Source organism: Cajanus cajan, chromosome 9 (genome assembly GCF_000230855.2).
Source record: "Cajanus cajan strain Asha chromosome 9, NIPB_CcT2T_4, whole genome shotgun sequence".
Classification (NCBI taxonomy): domain Eukaryota; kingdom Viridiplantae; phylum Streptophyta; class Magnoliopsida; order Fabales; family Fabaceae; genus Cajanus; species Cajanus cajan.
This window is the reverse complement of record NC_138525.1, coordinates 1,738,251-1,761,538: the sequence shown is the minus strand read 5'-3', so window position 1 is coordinate 1,761,538 and position 23,288 is coordinate 1,738,251. Positions and strand designations below refer to the sequence as shown.

The following is a 23,288-nucleotide window of genomic DNA, read 5'->3' as shown; positions in this document are numbered from 1 at the left end:
AATTCAATAAGAGTGTTCATATGATCATAGCGATCCAATAAACTAAATAATCCAAACTAACCAATAAATTTTATTTGATTAATTGGTCATTTTTTAAATTCAAACTAAATAAAATATAATTAGTTCAACTCATTTATTTTTTTTCAACTTAAACTAACTTGAAGACTCATCAATTATTTTTTTTAACTTCAACTTTTCTTGTATTTTTTTTTTGTTTTGATCTTCATATAATTTTAATATTTTAACTCACCTATTTTTTTTAAGAAAAAAAGTGCTATTGAGAAGAAGAAGAAGAAAACAGAATACATGAGCTCTTATCTCTATTATCTTTCTAAATTTCTTTGAGAAATGAATTTAAGAAATTCAAATCAAGATCAAATTAGATTTTTACCTAAATTTTTTTCTAAACACTTAAAACTCACGAGAATTCATTAAATTCTTAGAGTCTCTAAGCCACTAAACAATAATTCAACACTACACAAATTTTAATAAAATTAATAACACTTAATAAAAATATAGTGTTACAAAATATTTTAATCCAGTCATATATTTATTTGTAACCTTTATAATATTATTTTAAGTAAAAACTATTAATGAATTATTTAAAGTAATAACTATAAAAATCTAAACATTAAATTTAATAATAAACTAGTCATTAAAGAGCACAGAATATTCTTATTTTGCATTAGTATAGTATTAAAAGTCATATAAAATAAACAATAAGTGGAGATAAAAAAAAATAAAAATATAATTCTTTTTATTATTATAACATGATGATTCAGAACAAACTAACATAATCTTAGTTAAATTAATTTAATTTAAATAGATAAAAAAAATTAAACAAACTATTTTCTTTTGTTTTGCGACAGATATTTTATCTCTGGAAATTAAAGACTAATCTTATTTTATGATTGTTGCTAATACAATGAATTTTTCCGATTCAAAACAGAATATATTCGGCTAAAGTAAACCAATAGGATAAAGTACAGTAAATTTAAATTAAATTTTATTCTAAACTAAAATTAATGCAACCATAGACACCCTTCATTATCATTTCAACTTCAATCATTGCAACCATGATTTTTTATTTATTATTTTCATCATGGTGTGTGAGTTTAGTTACTAAGAAGTAAGAAGTAAAAAAAAAAAAAAAAAAAAAAAAAAAAAAAAAAAAAAAAAAAAAAAGGTGAGAAAAAAGGGTTTAAAATGAGAGAGAAGAGGGAGACACAGATGAATGAGTTGTGAGAGAGAGATCCATTGTTGCAAGTCAACTCAGTAGTCCCAGCATCTCTGACAGAACCTTCAAACAAAAAAAAATGCATCTTTGAAATGACCCTTTTGCCCCTCCCTCCCTCCCCACTTCTGCTTTGACTCTCGCCAACGCCACCGCCCACAATGGACGCCGCCACCACCAACGCCGGCTCGCCCCGCCCCAGCTCTGAGCTCCAGCTCAACGGGGCGTCAGAGGATCCGAATCGAAGCGGGTTGGGTCAGAATTCGTCGGCGAGGTACAAGCTCATGTCGCCGGCGAAGCTTCCGATCTCGAGATCGCCGTGCATCACGGTTCCTCCGGGGCTGAGTCCTACGTCGTTTCTGGAATCCCCTGTTCTTCTTTCCAACATGAAGGTGAGTGAGTGAGTTTGCTCTTTTGCTTCTTCTTTGGGGGGGCTCAATTGGAGTGTTTAGTTTGGGTGAAAATAAAATGGGTTGTGTTATGAGGGAAAATTTCATTTTTTTTTCAAAGGTTTTGTGTCTTCTGAGAGAAAATAGAATAGAAGGAAAGGTAAATGCTTTAGTTAATTCGGGGGAATGTTGTTGTTGTTTTTGAGCTCAGTTTGGTCAAAGGTTGTGTTTTACTGTTTTTATTTTTATTTTTTTATTGACCCTTGTGAGATAAAAGTCACTTATTGTGAGTGGCTGATAAAAAAATTTGTTCTTTTTCACTGTGATTTTGTTGGGGTTTCTCAATTGGGGGGTATCTGGGTTGGCGTCTAGTCTTGTAATTTGGGGGGAATAATTTGGTGACTTAGAATGACTTGATTTGAATGCTGGTGAGCAATGAGCTGAAGATGCTGTTTTTTGTTTTGTGGAATTCGAAATTCTTATATGCTGGTTTAGTCTCGTGGCAAATTGTTTCTTTAGAGCTGGCTCTTTACTTGTATGGTTTTGATCCTTCACTTAGTAGTACATTTTCGTGTATGGGTCCGTTAGGTTCGGATGCTTGCTCTTACAGGATTATGTATTGGCTGCTTTATGCTCTCAAATACGGTATTCTGTTTAGTGGAATATAACTTTAGCTGAGGATCACTCGACATTCTCCTTTTAATTTTTTTAATGTCAGTGTTGTTTTTTCACATAATGAATCTTCTTTTTTGTTGGTGCTTGCCCTTTTTGTTTGTTTTTGTTTCAACGGTGCAGCAGAGTGCACAGAAAAAAAAGTCTTCTTCTTTTCCTTTACCATTTATATATGTGGAACAATCGAATCAATGCATTGCCAACGATTAGTGGATTGATTTTAGTTATATGCGCTTGAGAATAATATAAGGAATGTCACAAAGATTGTGAGTCTAGATTTTGTGAAATGACTTGATTCTAGACGTTAATCATCTGGGTGGTCCTAATTTGAGTAGCATTCTGTGCTACATTCATGTGTGAGTGGCTTTTCTTGGTTATGATTGATTGGTTATATAACTAACTTTTGCATATTTTAACGTACTATGCCCTCTTTTTCACACGGACTCCAAATAAACAACATGCAACATCATCAGCAGGAGAAAGTAGAGAATTTTGCTTATGCTCAATTAAAGTGGGTCGCTTGCATCACTGGCTGATAAAACTGTTCGATTAGTATTCAGATTATTATATATATGCTTTCTTTCCAGTTTTATTACTTATTCCATGTGTTGATTGATTGCTGTTTGAGGTCTTAGGGTTTGCAGGTATTCAGGAACTTGCTTTTGCTTTGCCTTTTCACCCCTCTCGTTTATTTTGTTTTTTTTTGAGAAATTAAAATTGCTTCCTGTATCTTTTTGTGCATTGAATTTATAATTTTTCACTTGACTGAACAGATGTTGCTCAAAGGGCGTTGTAGTTTAAATATTTTGTGTCCATGCTTTTCAGGTGGAGCCTTCACCAACTACAGGGTCCCTTCGTAAGCTTCAGCAAACATTACATGGTTCTATGGCTTCTGCTGCCTCTGCTACATTTCCGGTAACCACTGCATGCTTCAATACCAATACTGTTGATGACAGAAAATCAAGCTTCTTTGAGTTTAAACCACTCAATAGATCGAATATGGTAATGAAAATTGATGATGGCAACACTTCGATTAATATAAGTTTCAAATCACTTGGATGAATGAGCTTGAAATTTGTTCACTTCGATTAATATAAGTTTCAAATCACATGTATGAATGGGCTTGAATTTTGTTTTTCTTTCACCAGTGACTTTACTTGGTTTAAATCTGTATACTAAGTAACACAAGATGAGATAATTAATCAGATATATTGTTGTTAACTCATCACTTTGTTGCACGAGACTGACAAAATCAACTCCTAAAGTCTTGTTTCATTTAAATAGTTTGATAATTTATAATCCTTTAAATAGATTTATTTTGGGGAGCTTCAGTGTTAGATGGAAAAAAATTGCAGTCATGTTTCATGTTCTGAGGATTACTATTTGCCTAGCACTTATACAATGCTATTCACCCATGTTAAGGTTCCTGCAGACTTCAACAACCATGTAAGTAAACAATCTAATCAAGTAGAAGGTCCAGGGAAAGCTCAATCATTTGCTTCCTCACCATTTGTTGAAAGTGAGATAGCAGTTCCTTCTAATGAATTAAGCCTATCATCACCTGTACAAATGGTTAGTTCTGGTGCTAGTACTCCTGTTGACGTTGATTTGGATGACATTAACCACAAAGGTAACGCAGCTACTGGGCTTCAAGCATCACATGCTGAGGTCAGAGGCAGTGGACTTTCAGTTGCAGCTGAGAAAACATCTGACGATGGATACAATTGGCGAAAATATGGTCAAAAACTTGTTAAAGGAAGTGAATTTCCTCGCAGTTATTACAAATGTACACATCCTAACTGTGAAGTGAAAAAACTTTTTGAACGCTCTCATGATGGTCAAATCACTGAGATAGTTTATAAGGGGACACATGATCATCCTAAACCTCAACCGAGCTGCCGATACTCTGCTGGTACTGTTATGTCTATTCAAGGAGGAGAAAGATCTGATAAGGCTTCTTCTTTGGCTGGCCGAGATGGTAATACCAGCCAAATGCTTATTGTAGCTTCCATTTTATTATTACTTATTGCAAAGAACTTAAGTTGACTTTCTTCTTCTTCTTCTTCTTTTAATTCTTGAATTGTAGACAAAGCATCCACTATGTATGGTCAGGTGTCTCATGGAGCTGAGCCCAACAGTACTCCAGAATCATCACCTGTAGCAACAAATGGTGACGGTTTAGAGGGTGCTGGGTTAGTGTCAAGCAGGATCAATGAAGAGGTTGATGATGATGATCCCTTTTCAAAGCGAAGGTATGGCACTATGACAAGTTGGCTGAAGCTCTGGATTTTCTCCAGCATGTGTGCTAACTTGCTGCAGCTGATTTTTTTTTCCTTTTTTATTGAGCAGAAAAATGGAACTTGGAAATGCTGACATCACTCCTGTAGTTAAGCCTATCCGGGAACCACGGGTTGTTGTACAAACTTTGAGTGAGGTTGATATATTGGATGATGGGTATCGCTGGCGTAAGTATGGGCAGAAGGTGGTGAGAGGCAATCCTAACCCCAGGTATGTCCTCACATTGATGAAAACTAGGAATAGAAGTCAAATTAATAAATTCAAATTTACTGTATGTGCTTTGTCAAATGTTTTTATTTATTTATTTATTTTTATTGTTATTGTCAAGCTTTTGCTCTTTTATTTTCTGTATAGAGTATAGACAACAATTGAAGTGAGGAATAAACTTATTATAATTATTTATTGAAGCCTGTATATTCACTTCTCAATCATTGGCTTTACAATTTGTTTCTTTTATTATCATTGGTGTTAGCTTAGTCTGAGGCTGAGACTCCTGTTGGCTGTTGCAGCTATGTAGTCAACATGGTCTGTGAGAAACAGTATGTATCTTACATTAGAATATATTCAGATATGCACATGTGAAAGGATATAGTAGCATAAGAAGGGAAGAGTTTTGCTTATATATATTATATCGCTGCAGGACTTTCCTCATTAACAGCAATATAGACAAACGAATCTAATAAACGCCAACCTTTTGAAGGGTTTAAGTATGAAATACGAGGAATACCTACTATAGATTTGTTTTGGTGAGATGGACATGTGGGTGTGGTAGATGGTGTTTCATGGTTGCAAGATAGCAATGGAAAGTACCATGTTAGATCCTGAAATTTTCTATATTCTGAATGTTGCTCATGAAAGAATTAGGACATTAGGTAGAGGAATTCTACTTGGATGACTTTGTAAGCTGTTTTTAATATTCATTCAGAATCTTTTTATTTTTGTGGCTCATCAAATCAAATGTGTGATATTTGCAAAGTTGTACTTGGTAGTAGAAGGTTGATGAGAACATATGGGGATGTGGGATCTTAAAGAACGACTAGAATGCTTAAATACATTATAGTTTAAGATACAAGTTGAAAATTAAGAGTATAATTGCTAAAGATTTGCAAAGAAACACTGGCGAATTATGAATGTTGATGATTTCATTTTATGAAGTCATTGGGCACTTGTAAGCTATTACTTATAAATCGGGCTATATTTACCTGAGTTAGTTTAGTTGTCCTAAGAAGTGTCTGTACTAACACTTTCTATTTCATGGAGATGATCATTAATGTGGATGTCATTATTACAGACTCAAAAGGTTACTTCTCATGATTCGTCTGTTATACTAATGCTTTGATGCTTCAAGAAATGCTTGAAAGCACAAATTTCAAATCCAATATGCGTGCTTAGACCTTGATGAACGAGGCTTGCTACATTACATGTTAATGATCCATGCTTATGATACTAACTTGTTGCCGTGCTAAAATATGATACTTAACTGCATATTTGTTGTGAATCTTGTATCTAAGTATTTTACAATGGTTGTTATGCAGGAGTTATTACAAATGCACAAATGCTGGTTGCCCTGTCAGAAAACATGTGGAGAGGGCATCTCATGATCCGAAAGCAGTGATAACCACATATGAGGGTAAACATAATCATGATGTACCAGCTGCTAGGAATAGCAGCCATGACATGGCAGCACCAGCAACTGCAGGTGGACAAGCAAGAATTAAATTAGAAGAAAGTGATACTATTAGCCTTGACCTTGGGATGGGCATTAACTCAGCTGCGGAACATAGATCACATGGACAAGGGAAAACACTGCACTCAGAATTTGGTGACCCTCAAACTCACACCACCAATTCCAATTTCAAGTTTGTTCATACTACCCAAGCTCCAGTATACTTTGGTGTTCTAAATAACAGCTCAAATCCCTATGGTTCTAGAGACAATAGGAGTGATGGTCCTTTAAACCATTCCACTTATCCATGCCCACAGAGCATGGGAAGAATACTAATGGGTCCATGAAATTGTTTACACCACAGATATTAAAATAAAAATTATGAGTAACATTTGGGTATTTTTTTTGGGCGGGTATAGCTTCAAAGGTGTAACATCTCATTTTCTATAAGAAAATGCGATAGTTCTTTTACGTTTATATCACTATTCGAGAGCTGCTGTTTAGGAGAATTGGTAGCAGCTCCATGTTGACTTCCAAGTCTAGTTGCCGTTTGTAATTGTATAATTATCTATAATTATATCCAAATTCTTCTGTATAAATATGAAGCTGATGTCAAAGTTACTTTCACAAAACCTTGTAAAAGTGCATTTAGCCTTTTACTAAACATTTGCATGTCGTGTTCACAATTTCAGTTTCAGTAACCTCAGTCCCTAGACCCCACTGCACAGGTTGCAAGTTGTTCACACCCCGTGATTGATGACCTGTTCTGATACAGTGAAATTGAAGTGAATGTGATGCTACCATGAATTTGTACATATTGGATATTCTCACTAGGTTAGACTCCCTAAGGAGTTTTTTACATGATTGACACGGATATGGAGAGATAAATAGTCATATAAGATTACATAGATCTATGTGTCCATTCTTTATTGTGGTATGAAAAGTTGGGATACAAATAGTGTCTTATGACATTAGAAAAGAATGAAAAACAAGAGTATATAAAACAATTACATACTTAATTAGTATGAAATTTTTTGGATAATGACTAAAAATAATTCCTCGAAGGTTTAAGTTTAAAATAAATAATATACTAATAGGGAGATGTCTCTGTAAATATGTATTCCAATACATAAGATATCATACTTCTTTTGCATAAAAATGCACCTCTACACAAACAAATCGACAAAACAATCCTATGAGTTATATTAGATCCGATGGTTCTATGAAAAATATATCTCCACAATCCAAACAAACAACAAAAAATACATGATACAAAACATAAAACTCATTGAATAGAAGATTAGGTCTTTTGTTTGAGAGAAAAATTGTTAGGATATAAAATACATATATACTCACTTTATTAGTAAGAGATTTTTTTTAGTGATGATCAAAAATAAATTTCTGAAATTTGTATAAATATCTAGATCTGCTGCATAATAAGATAACATGTACTCCTCTTAATAAGATATCAAACTCTGCTGACAAAAATATCCTGTTAATAAGATATCAAAATCTGCTGACAAAAATATATCTCAGCAAACAAAATCCAATCACCCATCATGAAAATCTCGGTGGATGTTATATGTATTACGTACATATACCTTATCCTCACTTTAACAACTGATAAAACGAAATCTCTCAATCCCTTGGTTTCAGCATAGAAAAGGACATGGTCCCTTTCAGCCTGTAATTTGTGAAGGGGACCACAGCATTGGCAAATGTGTTGTGCTTGTTTCTTGGAAACTGAACAGAGAAAAAAATAGGGATTTTTTTTCCTTTTCATTTTGCACATTCCTAGTACATTGCATCAACATTAGTTTAGCAGCTGTCATATTTCGATGCCACACATACCACCAGAGTTTGATTAGTTTAGAGTAGTAGTAGTATTTGGAGTGCACTAAGGGTTTTTCTAGAAAGAGGAAAACAAATGAAAGGTGATGGAGTCAATTGCCTAATTATGTGGAACTAAACGTGCTAGCATTTTAGCACTGTTTGGCAATAAATATACATGCATTTTGGCACGAGATTTCTTAGATTTGGGATGAATTTCTTGTATTAGTCAATCGGCAATAGGGATTTACATACTGCTATACTTGGAATATTGAATGAGTACATCCTTTATGACGAGTGGATTCTCTTGGCTTTATCTTTGAACCAGTCTGACATGTTCACGTTGGTCTTTAATTGCAGTGCAAGTAAAGTACAACTTTCTTAAATTCATATATTTGTCTTAGCTTAATCAGGACTGAAGAATCATGCAGCCACGTCGTGCCCCATTTATCCATGTATGAATTCTGGGCTGATCCTTCCCCCTCAGAGTCAGATGAGAGCCACTCATGAGTACAATTCTGTAATCTTACAATATCATCATTTAGAACCCTTCTGAGCATTATCATTTCTTTTATGCTAACGCGAATGGTTCTTGTTTTTAAACAAATAAACACCAAGTTAGAGATAAAAGAAAGTCTGATCTCTCATTTGCTTTATTTATCATGAAAATGGAAAAAGTAATGCTATTGTCATGGCTCTTTATACCAAAAATAAAGAGGACAAGCACAATCATGTTTCTGTATGATTATGTCTTTGATATGTGAAGCGACTTTTCAGAACCAATATACAAACAGTTGATATTCTATTGTCTTTAGACTCGAGCATATCACTTTTTCTTTTTCATAAATGAAAAGAGAAATTATATTTGTACAATTTTTTTTATACAAAATAGAAGAAAGAAAAATGTGAGATAAGATGAATACTGTGATAAAGAAATAATAAAGAGAAATTAGTATTACGTGAATAATATAATTCAAATGTAAGGTTAAGCCCAAAAAAGTTATATGCTAGGTACATATTTCATGATTGAACAGGTGTAGTTAATCTTTCTTTTGTAAAATTTGATTAGCTAGACATGTGATATTGACATTGTAAATAAATTTAAACCAAATAATTGCTGGCCCAAAAGTGACAAAAGAACAATAAATGACTAAGGAGAGTCCACTAGGGTCATGCCGTTCTCAAGCATTCCAGAGTAGACATTTCTCACTCATTTTTGGAACAGATCCATCATCTATGTCCCATAATGGCAGAGGGAAAAAGAAAAGGTTAAAATATGTTTTTGTCCTAATAGCACATTTATTTTAATTCAGAACTTGTACCAAAAAAGGTTTTAATTTCTTTTAATGTTATTCTTTGTTTGTTGCCATTATATTACAGTAAAATAAACACACGGTCATTGTAAAATATAACAACTGAATTGAAAATAATTATACATAAAAACAAAAATCTTTTACCCCTATACATAAATTTCAATTTGGTCAAGATATTGTACCTATAATGACGAAATTAAAATTTATTCCTATGCATAAAAAATTGAAAATGACTTTAGTGAACACAAATATACTCCTTATTCTCTGTCCCTCAAATTTGTGTATGTTACTGGGACAACAGACTTGTTCACAAAAAGCCATTCCTTTGTGCTCATATTTCAATCCACACAGGGAGGAAGAGAAGCAAAGAAAGAGATGCATGCCTTATGGGTCTCCTTGAAGGATAATGTCAAATGTGGAAACAAGCTCAACGATGTAATCAAGCAGCAAACAAAATGCGGCAAAGGAAGTGGCTATTCAGAAAAGGAGAAAATGAACGGATATAACAGACCTCTTACAGAAACTCCAACTGGCCTAATAGTTTCAAGACCAAGCAACTCACTGGTACGGCTTCATGGTAAGTTACTCAGTTGCATGTTGCTCCTAGTTACATGAACACAACACGCTTTTATGTCTTCAAAACTCAGTGCAACCAAGTGTTTCATGATAAAAAGTTTGGAATATAAGAATTATGATTTTTAAGAAGTCCTTGTAATGTAACAGGCTTGCAAGAAGAAACTAGTTAGAGCAGTTGCTGCATTCTTTCAAACTTCATTTATCTTTTATTCCACTATCTATTGTTTTGTTCTACTAACTAGTTCATGTCATTATAAAATTTTGGCAGAGCTGAGTGTTGGAGACCCATCAAGAAAAATTGTTGAGATGATCTTTCAGAAAGCTTGGTTGAACACCTCAAAGCCACTGAAGAGGGTTAGAACAGTTCTAAGGGTGAGGTACTCAGAAGAAGTCCATGAAAAGTTTGAAAAGTACAGAGAATATGTGAAGAAGGTGGCATCTGAGCAATATCCAAGGCATCCAAGGAGCACGGTAGATGGAAATGAACTGTTGCGGTTCTATGGTACTACAGTGAGATGTTTCCCAGGGAAATCTACTAAGAAAGTTCATGATATCTGTAAAGATCCATCTTGTTATCTTTGCCAAATAATTCAATTTAATTTCAACACGCGATGCGCCGAGATTCACTTGAATACAAGTGGCAAAGAGTTGAGTAATAGAACTGCCACTGCTAGAGTATATAATGTGAAAAAAGCTGCAATAATTTGCAGGATAATTGCTGGAACTGCAGTAAATGAAGTTGATGGTGAATATGAAGTGTCTCACTCAACTGGGTTAGGAGAAATGCAGTTTAGCTTAGAAAAATTTGTGATAAAAAATCCCAGTTCTATTCTTCCTTGTTTTGTAATCATTTTCAGCTAACATGTTTTGTAGTTGTAAATTGTCATTATTCTTTTTTATCTTTGTGAAGTGTGTCATAGAAAAATACAGAATATATAGTCCTGTTTTAATTTTTTAATTTTTTTGACGAGATCCTGCTTGCTGGTACTGGCATTATTGTCATAAAATCCTGTGTACATTTTAACAAACTATAGAGTAATTTAACTATGAACTAAGAAATTCTGCCATAGAAGATTAGGATGATACATAAACTATATAAAAATCTGCAATAACAAAATCACCTCCAAGCACAAGAGGTAATAAGTACTTGATTCATCCAACCAAGACATATAGCATCGTCTCTCTCTTCTAGAGTGTAATGTCCTCGGTAGCTTTGCTGAAGATTTTTTATTGAACTGTTAATAAAGGAGTTCAATGGATATGGTGTGAATCCAGCCATTGCGAAACGCGATCTCCACTTCCTTAGAAGCTCATGACGTTCTACTCTTTCTGCCCCTTCACATGCTATTAAGTTGACAACTTCTCGAGCCAAACAATGCTGTTCCACATTAATCCTTTCTTTATGCTCCCTCGGTAGAGCAACATCAATTGATTCAAAAACAGCCAAGTAGTAGTTCATTGTCTCCATAAAACGGGGCAAGAATGGGACACAAGTATTTGATTCTTGCTCAACTAGTGTCACAATCTTAGGACACAAGAACTTTGCCAATCTCACCAACCGGTCACGATGGTTCTGAATATCCACACTTTCATCTGGAACATGATGCAGCATCATGGCAAAATTCACAGCAATAGCTTCACCAGGTTGAAGTTCAAGGTCTTTAAGTTCCACCTCAGTGGGAGAAGCTCCTATAGCATGGAACTCAAAGGGTATGTTATATGCTTGTGCAAGTTTTGATAACCTTTCTCCAACAATTTCAAGGCCCCCTCCCCTGGCATAAGCTGAAGTTGAGTCATCAAAACTTGTTATTCTGATCTTGGGGGGTCCTCCAGGTCTGCCAGCAAGAGCTTGGATTAGGCTTACCCACTGAATACCCTGGTTAATCTGAAAATCAATAATGTGGACTTCACTTTCTTCCTTCATGGCTTCGGCAATAGCTCCATTTGCTGACATGTACCCAAATTTGAGATATGGACAGATTTCATATAGTAGATGCATGTGTGAAAGGAGTTCACTACCAGTAGGCTCTTTACATTTCAAGGCTTTGTAGATCGTGCTTCCTGAAGAGGCCAGCCGTGAAACAAGAGCCTCCAACATGTATGCTCCCAATCGTTGGATTGGATTGCCAGACACGGAGACCATTTTCCGCAACTCTGACATCAACCATTCAGTTGTCTCCATATCATTTCCTGCCACTGCTTTTGCACATGTACAAAGCATCTCTTTCAAATCTCCTCTAGATATCATTTCCATCATTCTTTTCCACCTTTCTGCCTCTAGCAAAAATGAATCAGATTCTTCTGGGATAACAGTATCATATATATCCAGCATATCTGCATCATGTCCCAACATAGCACTTTCAAGCTCTCTTATCTTGTGCCTCAGGTCATCGTCATTGTGTGTCAAGCAAGACTCATTTTTGAGCGAATCATTCATAATTTCAAGAGAATTCTGCGAACTCAACACATATGATTTTGACTGTAGATTTGAGAGTGGGCTATTGTTAGGTGAGAAACTGATAGTAGATGGGGAATTTAGGGAAGGGAAACTGTTGTTTGTGGAAGATTCCAGGGTGCAATATTGCTCTAAAGTACGAACAGAAGGATAGGTTGCATGGCTACTGTTATCAGAGGATGAGTAGTAGTCTAGGTTCTCACTTTTCAGGATGCAACATGACGCCAGATTTTGCACATGCTCAATGTTGAACCTGTTAGAGCCATAGGACACTTTATGCTTCTGAGACATTTGCATTGAAAAGTAACTGGTTCGCTGAATATACTTGAACAACACAAAAATGTTTTTCTGATATGAACACTCCCAAATTTTCTGATTTCTCTCTTTGTTGGAACAACAAATGTCAGTAACTTTTAATTAAGCTCTGTGATCATTGTCCACATTTTAATCCAATTTGTGCTCAACCTGAGATATTCTGCAGAAAGGGTAACACAACAATTGAAGCAAAAAGGATAGTTAACAAAACAACCAGAGCTATAACCATATAAAACAAAAATGCAGTCTCAATCCTGATGGAATAAGAAGCAATTGGTGTTCCTTGAGGTCTCCATGGAATATATTACTCAAATAAAGGCTAGAACACTATTGATGGCGTAAGCAGGCATTTTAAAACTAGAAAAGTAAGCCTATATACAACATACTATATTTTCCAGATTTATTATAAATTTAAATTACAAGGCTATTCCAGCTAGAAGCACGCCAAGGAGACAGTTCTATTTTTCACAATCCTCATGTATAGAATATAATACTACCTTTGGTCCTTTTTATAAGAAGCAAGTTACTAGTAGTTCTTAACATCAAACAAAACTGTAATTTTATGCTATTTTTTGGTCCTTTTCTTGCATTTCTGAATAATAGGGTTATTAAGAAAGTGTCTCACATCACACATGCTATTCATGCAATTCCTTAGGAATACTCATAAGATCCATCAGTATTTTCTTGAACTAAAACTTATTGAAACATGATCTAAACTTCACCTCAATTACATAGATAGATGAGTAATAGGGACTTATAATTATGAAATAAAAGTAAAAATTAAGCATTAAAATATAAATTGATTCCAAGTTCAAACGCCCAGAGACACAAAATTTCTGATCAATCAACCCTACTAAGTGCTGACCCAACAAAACCTAAAGTGTTCCACTAAGTTTCCCCTTAAGAAAACTGAAAAGCAAGACAAAAAAGCGAAAAAACCATTACTATAAACCAGAAAAGGCTCAAGCTTGAAAGTAATTGCTCCCCCTTAAACTTACCATTTTTATAAGCTTCATCAACCCATTTTCACAAACTCAATAACAGCCATGAAAAATACATTTTTTTTTTACTCTCTAATAAATAAAACAAGATGCAGCTTCTCCTTCAACTGCAACTTAGAAATCAAAGACACTTTTATGGTAAAAATGTAAAAACCACTTTCCTCCCACAAGATCATCATACAAAACAAGAAAAAAAGATGAGTATAATACTTCAGAGACTCTCACCTTAAACGAAAAGGAAAGCATGATCTGAACTTTGAAGGCAAAACAATAGAGAACTAGTGCAAATGCAAGGACCAATGACTTTTGGAGGTAAAAGTAACGAGGAATTGGCATGCATGTGGGCTTTTGTTTATGCGATTTTATTCAAGGTTGGACGCAAGACCAAATACAAGGTTGTTGATTTCTATATTTTATAGGAAGGCTTACATAAGCAATGAATAAACCACCGAATTTTATCTCTCAAATTTGTCGTTTATCGTATCATTTATGTTTTTGTTTATTCATTTTTCTAAACATATGATCTTTTGTCATAAAACAATAAATAAAACTTCAAAGGATTTTTTAACGCAACTTAAAAATATCGTTTAACAAATAAAAGTTCAAATGAATTTTATAATCACGATCAAAATGCATATGAAGTCCGAAACCGACATGTTCTATTTGTGCTTCACTGCTCCCAATGCAGACCCACGTGCATAACACGTAAATGTTTATTTGAGGTTAGAGGCTAAAATTCGAGTAATTAACGATCTCAATTATACGTCATCTTAGAAAAATAAAATAAAATAACAATGATTTAAATGTTAATAACTTATTAGCTAAAATGAGTGTTTTGAATCATTAATTTCCTCAAAGTTACTTAGGACTTAGGAGTTTCTTACATTTTAATTTCAATAATATAATGAGAAGTGATTTTTCTTTTTTCCCATCAACATGAAGATGTTATTTAGTTCGGTCGTTGACGTCTCTTGTATGATAAAAGCAAGAATGACGTGTTCATTGACGTGTGTGTAAAAGACAATGGGACCTTCTGTGTTGGTAACTTGGTATGGTTGCTCTAACGTTGGTCCACACGGTTTTCCTCATTTCAAACATACTAATCATGTAAGAAAAAAAATTATATATGTGTACATGTCAGAAAGACACACTAGTAATCTTCTCGTATTTTGAGAGTTGAATAAGAGCTCCAATTGAATATTCCGGTGATGAGAGGGAGAGTACCTGCAAAAGGCACTCCGACGCTCAAGTCAGGACAAGCACAGATATCGATAGTAATTAATGAACAGTGATATTACCTCGTGACATGAGCTATTTATACCGACATTGATGAACCCTGATTTTCATGAACCCTGCAACAGGATTACCGTATTAGGTAATACGTCCCTAATTAGCTTATTGATGTGATTAACCCGTAATTCTTGATTAGGGGTAATCCTTGATTAGGGGTAATCCTTGAGTCTATGGTGTACTTGGTGGCCGATCGGGTGTCGGCTACTAGATTCGACCATTCGGTGGCCAATGAGGTATCGACTATATAGTGGTCGAATACTATTACCTGTACACTTTGCATTTACAATATTGTTCAAACACGATAAAATTATTAACAACAATAATTTTTTTAAAATATTTTACACAATTGTATACTTATTCAAACTAAAAATAGTGAAACTACAATGATCTCAACTTATTAATTCACATATATAGTCGATGGTAATATACAGTAATAATTTTTCTTCCCCTTTTTATAACACTTGCATTTATGCATATATGATTATAACGCCAACAATAAGAGCGGTTTTTAATGCATAAAGAGAGATCGTAGATACAAAATGATACGGTAGGTATAAAATAATCTATTAGCTATATTAAATTTGATGACGAATGCGCGAGCGCGAGACTAAAAAATTGTATTATATTATTTTATTTTACGTGCAACAGATTTGAAAAAAGAAAATTGAAGTAAAGAAGTAATTGGCCTTTTTTTCTTAAGTATAAGAATTTTTTTTCCAACGTATTTTCTAATGGAACATAATTAAGACTTAACAAGGCAACGTGACGCTTTTGGGTTCAACCAGTTTTTGGAGCAATCACACCTACCTGCATAAATGTATCTTTATCTGCTTAGAAGTACGAATGGTGTGTTTGTTTTGTGTGGTTGCTTTCCTTTCTGTAGATGCTATCCATTTTTGGATCTTTGAGTTGAAATTTGAACTAAACTAAAGTGTTTCACCTTGTTCTTTTCTCTTTATTTCAACGCCAACATGCATCCTCCACACCCTCATTATTCATCCACTCAATCTACAATCGTAATACAGGATGACATCAATTTCTTGTCAGCCATGCGTCATACATTTCTAATGAATCAGAAAATAAAAATAGAAAACTGGTTTATAATTTCTTTTATTATATTGAAAGTACAAACCATTTAATATTTATTCTTAAATAATTGCAAGCAACAAGTGTATTAAATATGCAACAAACTTGTTAAACTATCACGCATTCACATTAGTTTTTGATCATTAACTTTTAAAAATGTGTAAAATATGTGTACGAAAAAAAATATTTACATTACATATTTAAATTCTCTTCAATCAACTTTCTTAAATTAAATTATAATTTAATTGCAACTATAAGTTACATTTAAGATTTTTTCATATTAATCGAAGACTTACCAATGTTTTGTAAATTAGTCGGTTGATATTAAAATTTGTCAATATTGAATTAATATAAAAAAAAATGACCAATTTTTGTTAACAATGACCAATTGCGCAATTAAGGTGCACCATTAGATGTAATAATCGACTAGTGGAGTTTGCAAAGCAAAGGATCCGTTTTCATCACATCACCCCTTTGGAAAGTGAGAAAAGGAACGCAATAAAGTAACAAAATTTAGTAGTTGAAGTTCACCAATACTAAATGTTATTTAATGGATAGAAAATTTGGAGTCCAAAATTGTGGCTGTGTACCATTTCAAGCACCAAGCCAATGATACTTAAATGCAAAACGGCAAAAGAAAATATTTCAGAGAAAAGAGTGAATAATCACCATACATATACTACAACATTATATTTGTCAACATGGCCACTTTTTTGTGTCAGTAAAGTCTTACCTTGCTGCAACATCTACGCAGAAAAATGGGTCTTTCATGCACTCTTCAGAGTCAATAGGATAAAGTCCAAAAATAATGATGCATTATGTAAGACTAGTAAGCCTTAAAAGTATGGAGAGAAGAGGAAGAATAAGGTGGAAAAATTTTGCTACAGATTCGTGTATGTAGACTACTTTAGCTAGCAAAAGAATCATGCAACAATTACTCGTATCTGACATCAGTAATGACATGGTCACAGAGAACAATTGAAGAAGAATTAGGACTGCCTAATTTGAAAACAATCTTCTTATGGCATTGGTGTTGATGGATTTTATAATGTCAATGTGCTTTAACAAATTAACCAAATGTCAATTTCCTTAGAACACTTAGCTTTTTTGACAGAATAACACTGCAAAAAAACAGATGTTGACCTTGACACCTTAATAAGAGGTATATTATATGTGAAATAATGGAATCAACCTCAAAATCATAATCTTTGGGTAGGATGGATTTAAAGCTATTACTTTAGGCCTCCGTAAAAAAAAATATTTGCATCAAAATTTATTTTTTGTATTCTTAAAAACTTACTTTAAAAGATTCATCTCTAAAAGATATATAAATATATTAGTTTTTTCAAAGTCTATTTCTAAAATATTTTTTTTATCAAAAGATATTATTATTAATTTTTTTAAAATTTTGCTTTAAGATTTGTTTTATACTTTACAATGTATTGGACCAGTCCAATATGAGATAAGGGATAAAATCAAATAAGTAATCCTTCTAAAACTTCTAAGATGACACATTTACTAACTTTCATAAATGTTAGATTTAATCAATTTCATAGTTGCATTTGAAAGTTTTTATAGAATATACTGTCTACAAATTTTCATACAATTTAAAAATTAATTGATATTTCTATTATGTTTAAAATATAAGTACATTTTCTCGTTAGATTACTTATTCAACGATCGTAAAAGATGCCATTTATAAAGTTTCACACTTGGTTTCTCATAAGTTGAGTCAAATTAGGCCCAATAAATATAAAATCAAATGATTAAAAGATTATATCGGATGAACTAAGTTGTTTAGTTTTAATCTAATTTAAATCCTCTAAACCCAGATTATAATACTTGAAGGGTTATCACAAGTATTGGCTTTAAATCCTTGCTTTATCAACTTAAATGCATTAACTGTTTAAGACAGTCTGATACATCCTATCCATGTGAAGATCGCTGAAAATTGGAGTCAATTCAATCAGAAGCCTTTTCTCACAGGGACAACCTACAATGAAAATACATCTAGAAAACCAAGCTTCTACAAATTATAAAAAAAAAAAAAAAAAAAAAAAAAAAAAAAGCCGAAGTACAGATCTCAGCCATGCTGATATATGTGCAGCAGCTTGATCCTGGCATAGAAGGAAGTCCTCATTCTTATTTTTCATCATTGCTGCACAATTTTTTTTCCTCAGGTCAGGTGGGTATGTATAGCAAATACCATTTTTCTCAAAAAGGAATTACAGTGTATATCGAATAAATTTTGTAGTTGGTAATCATTGCAAATAGCTTTACTATGTATTTTACATTTGTGTACGGTAGAGAATGTTCCCACAAACATAGAATCTTGGCTTAAATAAAGTTGTGATTGATATTGAAGTATGGTTTTTTTGTACAATGCTGTAGAAATTAACCGGAGAAGAATCTTTTCCAGGATTGCCAAGGAAGAAACCCGCCTGCAATACAAATAGCATATGAAGGACTGTAAGGCAATCAATTTTACACGAATAACTTTGTTAAATGTTGATCAAATGACAAGAAAAACAGAGAAACAACAAAGCAATGAAAAGCAATGATTTCTATAATTCCTAGGTTTTCAATGAACATCCGAACAATTTGTAATTGCTATACCATGCATGAGATCTAAATTTATACACGTTGAAGTTACCGTGTTTGAAATTCAATCACTGACACATCAGAAAGCCTCATAAATCAGGAATACTTCAGAGACGCACAATGACATTCTCCCAGATGCATACTCAATTGCTTAAATAGTACATGACATAAAAAGAAGAAGTGAATGCAATCATACCACATTCAGGGCAACGAAAATATTCCTTTTCCCTAAGAACAAGCCCTGACCCTCCACACTCCTCACATCTTTTTTGAGCTATCTGTAACAATATCCAACAATAAAGACATGAAACACACGAGTTTCATAACTTACGAGTTACAACTTAGAAGCTCAACGAAAAGAGGGACTTACTATTCTTTTGCTAAATTCAATCCCTGCCACCACAAAAGGGGTAACCCCAGCTGCAAAATTCAAACACAGATACTCAAACCAATTTCTCACAAAAAAGAAACACCATTATCTTTCCATAAAGATAAGCCCAAAAGTTAAATGTAATCTCTCGGTATTATTCTCTATCAAAATTACAATTCTTAAACCCAATTGGTTTAAAGTGAAACCCAATTGGTTTAAAGTGAAGTTGCATGAAGTGCAACTTCTCAACACTTCCTTCCACAAATGTCTACCAAAACAAGCTATGAATATTAATGTAGCTGATTAGGTGAACTATGAAGATGAATTATTGGTTCTGATAGTACGTTAGATTCTATCTTAGAATCAATTCGTTTCAAGTGAAGTTGCTTGAGAGATAATATGTTAAATTTCGTTTATCCAAAAGAAACATTTAAGTCCTACTCTAAGAATTCCAACAAAATTAATCACATAAAAAACATAGGAGGAATTGAATCTAGGAAAGTAAAACATGAAATAATGTGTTTGTTAAGGTACCTATAGTTCCAACCACAATTTGCCAGGTGACTTCCACTGGAGCACGATCAAGTACTGTGGTTACATCTTCCACATTCACAGCACCCACCCTTGTTCTTCTTCTTCTTCCACTCTTAACCCAAACATCACAACCTTTCCTCGGAGTCACGTGACAGTTCCGTGTGACTCTGCTCCTAGTTTTCATACTCCCTAACGAAAGCATAGACAAAGAAGACGCCGCTACTGCTTCCATGGTAACTAACTGCCCAAGCCCGTTCACTTCACAGCACCCCAACAGTTATAAATAAGGCCACGTGGGCTTTTTTAGCCCACGGGCTCGCGCCACCCACGCGTTACTTTGTGTGACTCATGTTTGAGATATGGTTTTTTAAGTTAAAACGACACCGTTTCATATAGAAAGAAAGAAGATAAACCTCTTTGTAGTGCAGAGATTCTGATTTAGGGTTTTGGAGTATATTCTTTTCTGTTTCTCTGTTTAGCAATGGCTGCTATTATGTCTCTCTATCCTTATAATCCCTTGCTATACTTTTCGACTTCTTCGAGTTTCCGTTCTCAATTTTGGAACTTGGAGAGGGGGCATTTGCGTTGTGAGAAGTTGCAGAATTTGGTGGAACTCGCGGCGCATTCCAATCCGAAGATTCTCAAGACCAACAGGAAGTCAAGGTATGGAGAGGCACTGTCGCTGTACGATAGTGACGAAGACGATGAAGAAACCGATGAGGATGATGATGATGACGACGACGACGATGCTGATTGGCTTTCTGATGTGAGTTCTGTGATTTAATTGTGTGTGTTCAAAATTTGTCTTTAAATTTTGTAATTCAAATGATAAGTGTGAAGTTGGTCTTTAATTGTGCATTTGGATTGCTTCTTCTGTTCAATGTGACAAAATTGTGGAATATTTAATTGTCTGTTGAAATTTGATATTGATTTTTGCTTATTAATTGTTAATTTTCCCTTTCATTGTGGAACATGTGTGCAGGAGGAGTTTGCTGAGCCTGCCGACTTTGATGTTAGTAACAAGAGATTTAAGTCGAAGAAGATTCAAGGTATGATTGAAGGAGTTTTATTGACTAGTTTTGAGTGGAAAGTTGGATATTCATAATTTTGTTTTGTTCAGGAAAAGATAGACAACAGAAACGGGAGTGGGGTTTGAGATCTTTTGACAATGAACAAAGCATTAGATTGCCAAGAAGTGAGAGAGTGGCATCCTTACAACGAAATGAGAGTGGAAAGGTACCAAATGGTGATACAGTAAGATGTATAAAGTGTCAAATCATGCCATTTAATGTACTTGTGGTGCTCTTGAACCTTGTGTTTATTTTCTTTCTCTTTTCAAGTTGCAGCTTAGTAGAAATGTAAAGGATAAAAAATATCCACGGTTGTCCGAAGAGATTCCTTTGGATGTGAAATGGTTGCCACTTCTTGATTACTTGAGCACCTTTGGAATAAAGGAATCACACTTTATCCAAATATATGAGAGGCACATGCAATCTCTTCAAATTAATGTTTCTTCTGCAAAGGAAAGGTTGGAATATTTATTGAGTGTTGGTGTTAAGCATAGAGATGTAAGAAGAATCCTTTTGAGGCAGCCACAAATTCTTGAGTATACTGTGGAGAACAATTTAAAGTCTCGTGTTGCTTTCTTGAGGGGCCTGGGCATACCTAATTCTAGAATAGGGCAAATCATTGCTGCTGCTCCATCCTTGTTTTCTTATAGTGTTGAGAATTCGTTAAAACCAACTGTTAGATATTTAGTTGAGGATGTTGGCATCAAGGAAAAAGATTTGGGTAAGGTCATTCAGCTTAGTCCCCAAATTCTTGTGCAGAGAATTGACATTTCATGGAATACTCGTTACATGTTTCTTACCAAAGAGTTGGGTGCACCCAGAGATAGCATTGTGAAGATGGTGACAAAACATCCCCAACTTCTCCATTACAGCATAGATGATGGATTGCTTCCAAGAATAAAATTCCTAAGAAGCATAGGAATGAAAAATTCAGACATCGTGAAAGTCTTGACTAGCCTTACACAGGTCATTTTGCATGTATTTCCCTCATTATTAATTTGTGAAAATTATCCTGTTTTACTGCTTCAAATTTCCATTTTATACTACCTTTGCACTAATAGAACGAGGAAAATAAAATGCTATATGATATTGTCATATTTTTGTATCTTTTGGATTGGCACTTCTTATAATATGAAGAATAGTTTGTATCTCTTGTTAATGTTGACTACTGTGCTTGCAGGTGCTATCCCTGTCCCTGGAGGAGAATCTAAAGCCCAAATATTTGTACTTGGTTAATGAACTTAACAATGAGGTTCAATCCTTGACCAAATACCCAATGTATCTTAGCTTATCTTTGGACCAGAGAATTCGTCCTCGTCATAGGTTCTTGGTTTCCCTAAAGAAAGCTCCAAAAGGACCATTTCCTCTTGGATCTTTTGTTCCAACTGATGAATGCTTTTGCCAACAGTGGGCTGGAACTAGTTTGGATAAATATTTGGCATTTCGTCAGAGATTATTACTTCAAAAGTTTGCTGAGAAGTATGAAAGAAAAATGTGACAGATCAGAATCAAGTGTATCAGTCAACTTGCATGAGTACTGGAGGAGGAATCTGTTGTAATATTATTGTCATGCAACATGTTTCTATAAAATGTTCTTGATGTTCCTTCTGCGCTGTGGCTGAAGCGCTCAATTTCATGACACACTCGAATATCAGTGTCTTATTCCAGGCAGAAGCTGCTCAACTACTTTTGTGGATTTATGATTGCTGTTTCTGTTGGAATCATACAGTTGTTTCCAAAGTGCCAGGAAAGCAGAGCATATCATGGCACATTTTGTCACCCTAAGGTGAGCTTGTTTGATAATTAATAATTAATACATTCAGTATGCTGTTATTAAGTCCTAAATCCCTTTCTTATGGCAGGTTGTGGACAATATTGCAAACTTATATTGGTATAAATTGAAGAACGAAGCTGTATCATATCAACTTTAAGATCTAGCTTATGGATTCTGTCATTGCTACTCATGTTTCCTTTTACCTTCAATGATGTGTGTGAGTGGATATATCTTTTTACTGTTTTCAATCTTTTGTGTATCTGAAATCAATAGGAATTTTGCTACCTTTGTCACGGTCACTAGACCTATACATAATTCTTTTGTTTCCCTGCGGCCATTTGTATTACATGTATGAGTTTAAATATCTTTCTTATTCCTTTCAGTACTTGTAATATCACATGTAATACACTCTCAGTTGGTGTGATATATATCACTTTCATCTTCCACTCGTGTATTCTCAGAGAAATGAACAAAGGAAAATCTTTTAATCAAATATTGGTAGATTCATGTGAGAGGATATTTTTATTGTGAAAAAGACAGAGATATCTGCATCATTAACTGGATATGGAAGATACTTATGGATGGTTACCGGGAAGAAATACCGATAAATTATTTGCACGTGCTTGGAAATGGATTAACTTTCGGAAATAGCAGATTCAATAAGAGACTGGTTAAAATCAAGGTTCATTGTATAAACATAGTATTCGTCAACCTTTCAATATAGGTACACGTTCAAGTAGATTTTTATCCAAATATTAACAAATTAAAAGTTGAAGGCTCTTATAATTCTCTTTCATATCATCTTCACTTT

The 23,288-nt window shown here is 34.1% G+C and overlaps 5 protein-coding genes across 16 annotated transcripts; 3 read left to right on the top strand and 2 right to left on the bottom strand.

Moving 5' to 3' along the window:
* The first annotated feature begins 1,218 nt into the window (after nucleotides 1–1,218).
* LOC109791642 (putative WRKY transcription factor 20) lies at nucleotides 1,219–6,860 on the top strand. Of its 8 annotated transcripts, none has more exons than XM_029269928.2 (7): nucleotides 2,633–2,651; nucleotides 2,769–2,806; nucleotides 3,121–3,210; nucleotides 3,718–4,273; nucleotides 4,382–4,547; nucleotides 4,645–4,803; nucleotides 6,129–6,860. In XM_029269928.2, exons 1-7 carry the CDS (start codon nucleotides 2,648–2,650, stop codon nucleotides 6,604–6,606), a joined length of 1,491 nt encoding a protein of 496 aa, XP_029125761.1. In that variant the 5' UTR covers nucleotides 2,633–2,647; the 3' UTR covers nucleotides 6,607–6,860. The 8 variants fall into 8 exon arrangements, with proteins under 8 accessions (XP_020206545.1, XP_020206544.1, XP_082919948.1 ...); XM_020350958.3 differs by having other exon boundaries at nucleotides 3,121–3,297; XM_020350956.3 differs by lacking the exons at nucleotides 2,633–2,651; nucleotides 2,769–2,806 and adding an exon at nucleotides 1,219–1,626.
* Nucleotides 6,861–9,777: 2,917 nt separating this feature from the next.
* On the top strand, nucleotides 9,778–10,839 carry LOC109791641 (uncharacterized). Its single transcript, XM_020350954.3, has 2 exons — nucleotides 9,778–9,979; nucleotides 10,247–10,839. The coding sequence occupies exons 1-2, from the start codon at nucleotides 9,778–9,780 to the stop codon at nucleotides 10,837–10,839; spliced, it is 795 nt and encodes a 264-aa protein (XP_020206543.1).
* Nucleotides 10,840–11,017: 178 nt separating this feature from the next.
* On the bottom strand, nucleotides 11,018–14,154 carry LOC109791640 (scarecrow-like protein 21). Of its 2 annotated transcripts, none has more exons than XM_020350952.3 (2): nucleotides 13,975–14,154; nucleotides 11,018–12,908 (listed from the first exon to the last, which is right to left on the bottom strand). In XM_020350952.3, exon 2 carries the CDS (start codon nucleotides 12,728–12,730, stop codon nucleotides 11,096–11,098), a length of 1,635 nt encoding a protein of 544 aa, XP_020206541.1. In that variant the 5' UTR covers nucleotides 12,731–12,908; nucleotides 13,975–14,154; the 3' UTR covers nucleotides 11,018–11,095. The 2 variants fall into 2 exon arrangements, with proteins under 2 accessions (XP_020206541.1, XP_029125764.1); XM_029269931.2 differs by lacking the exon at nucleotides 13,975–14,154 and adding an exon at nucleotides 13,747–13,968.
* A 4,160-nt stretch (nucleotides 14,155–18,314) lies between these two features.
* LOC109791647 (uncharacterized) lies at nucleotides 18,315–19,865 on the bottom strand. 2 transcript variants are annotated; one of them, XM_020350964.3, is made up of 4 exons: nucleotides 19,634–19,865; nucleotides 19,100–19,149; nucleotides 18,926–19,007; nucleotides 18,315–18,569 (listed from the first exon to the last, which is right to left on the bottom strand). In XM_020350964.3, the coding sequence occupies exons 1-4, from the start codon at nucleotides 19,863–19,865 to the stop codon at nucleotides 18,523–18,525; spliced, it is 411 nt and encodes a 136-aa protein (XP_020206553.1). In that variant the 3' UTR covers nucleotides 18,315–18,522. The 2 variants fall into 2 exon arrangements, with proteins under 2 accessions (XP_020206553.1, XP_029125765.1); XM_029269932.2 differs by lacking the exon at nucleotides 18,926–19,007.
* Nucleotides 19,866–20,114: 249 nt separating this feature from the next.
* Nucleotides 20,115–22,923, top strand: LOC109791645 (Mitochondrial transcription termination factor family protein). 3 transcript variants are annotated; one of them, XM_083063051.1, is made up of 6 exons: nucleotides 20,115–20,399; nucleotides 20,616–20,682; nucleotides 20,754–20,869; nucleotides 20,980–21,681; nucleotides 21,884–22,489; nucleotides 22,566–22,923. In XM_083063051.1, the coding sequence occupies exons 1-5, from the start codon at nucleotides 20,115–20,117 to the stop codon at nucleotides 22,199–22,201; spliced, it is 1,488 nt and encodes a 495-aa protein (XP_082919177.1). In that variant the 3' UTR covers nucleotides 22,202–22,489; nucleotides 22,566–22,923. The 3 variants fall into 3 exon arrangements, with proteins under 3 accessions (XP_082919177.1, XP_020206550.1, XP_082919176.1); XM_020350961.3 differs by having other exon boundaries at nucleotides 20,974–21,669; XM_083063050.1 differs by having other exon boundaries at nucleotides 20,974–21,681.
* The last annotated feature ends 365 nt before the right edge of the window (nucleotides 22,924–23,288 follow it).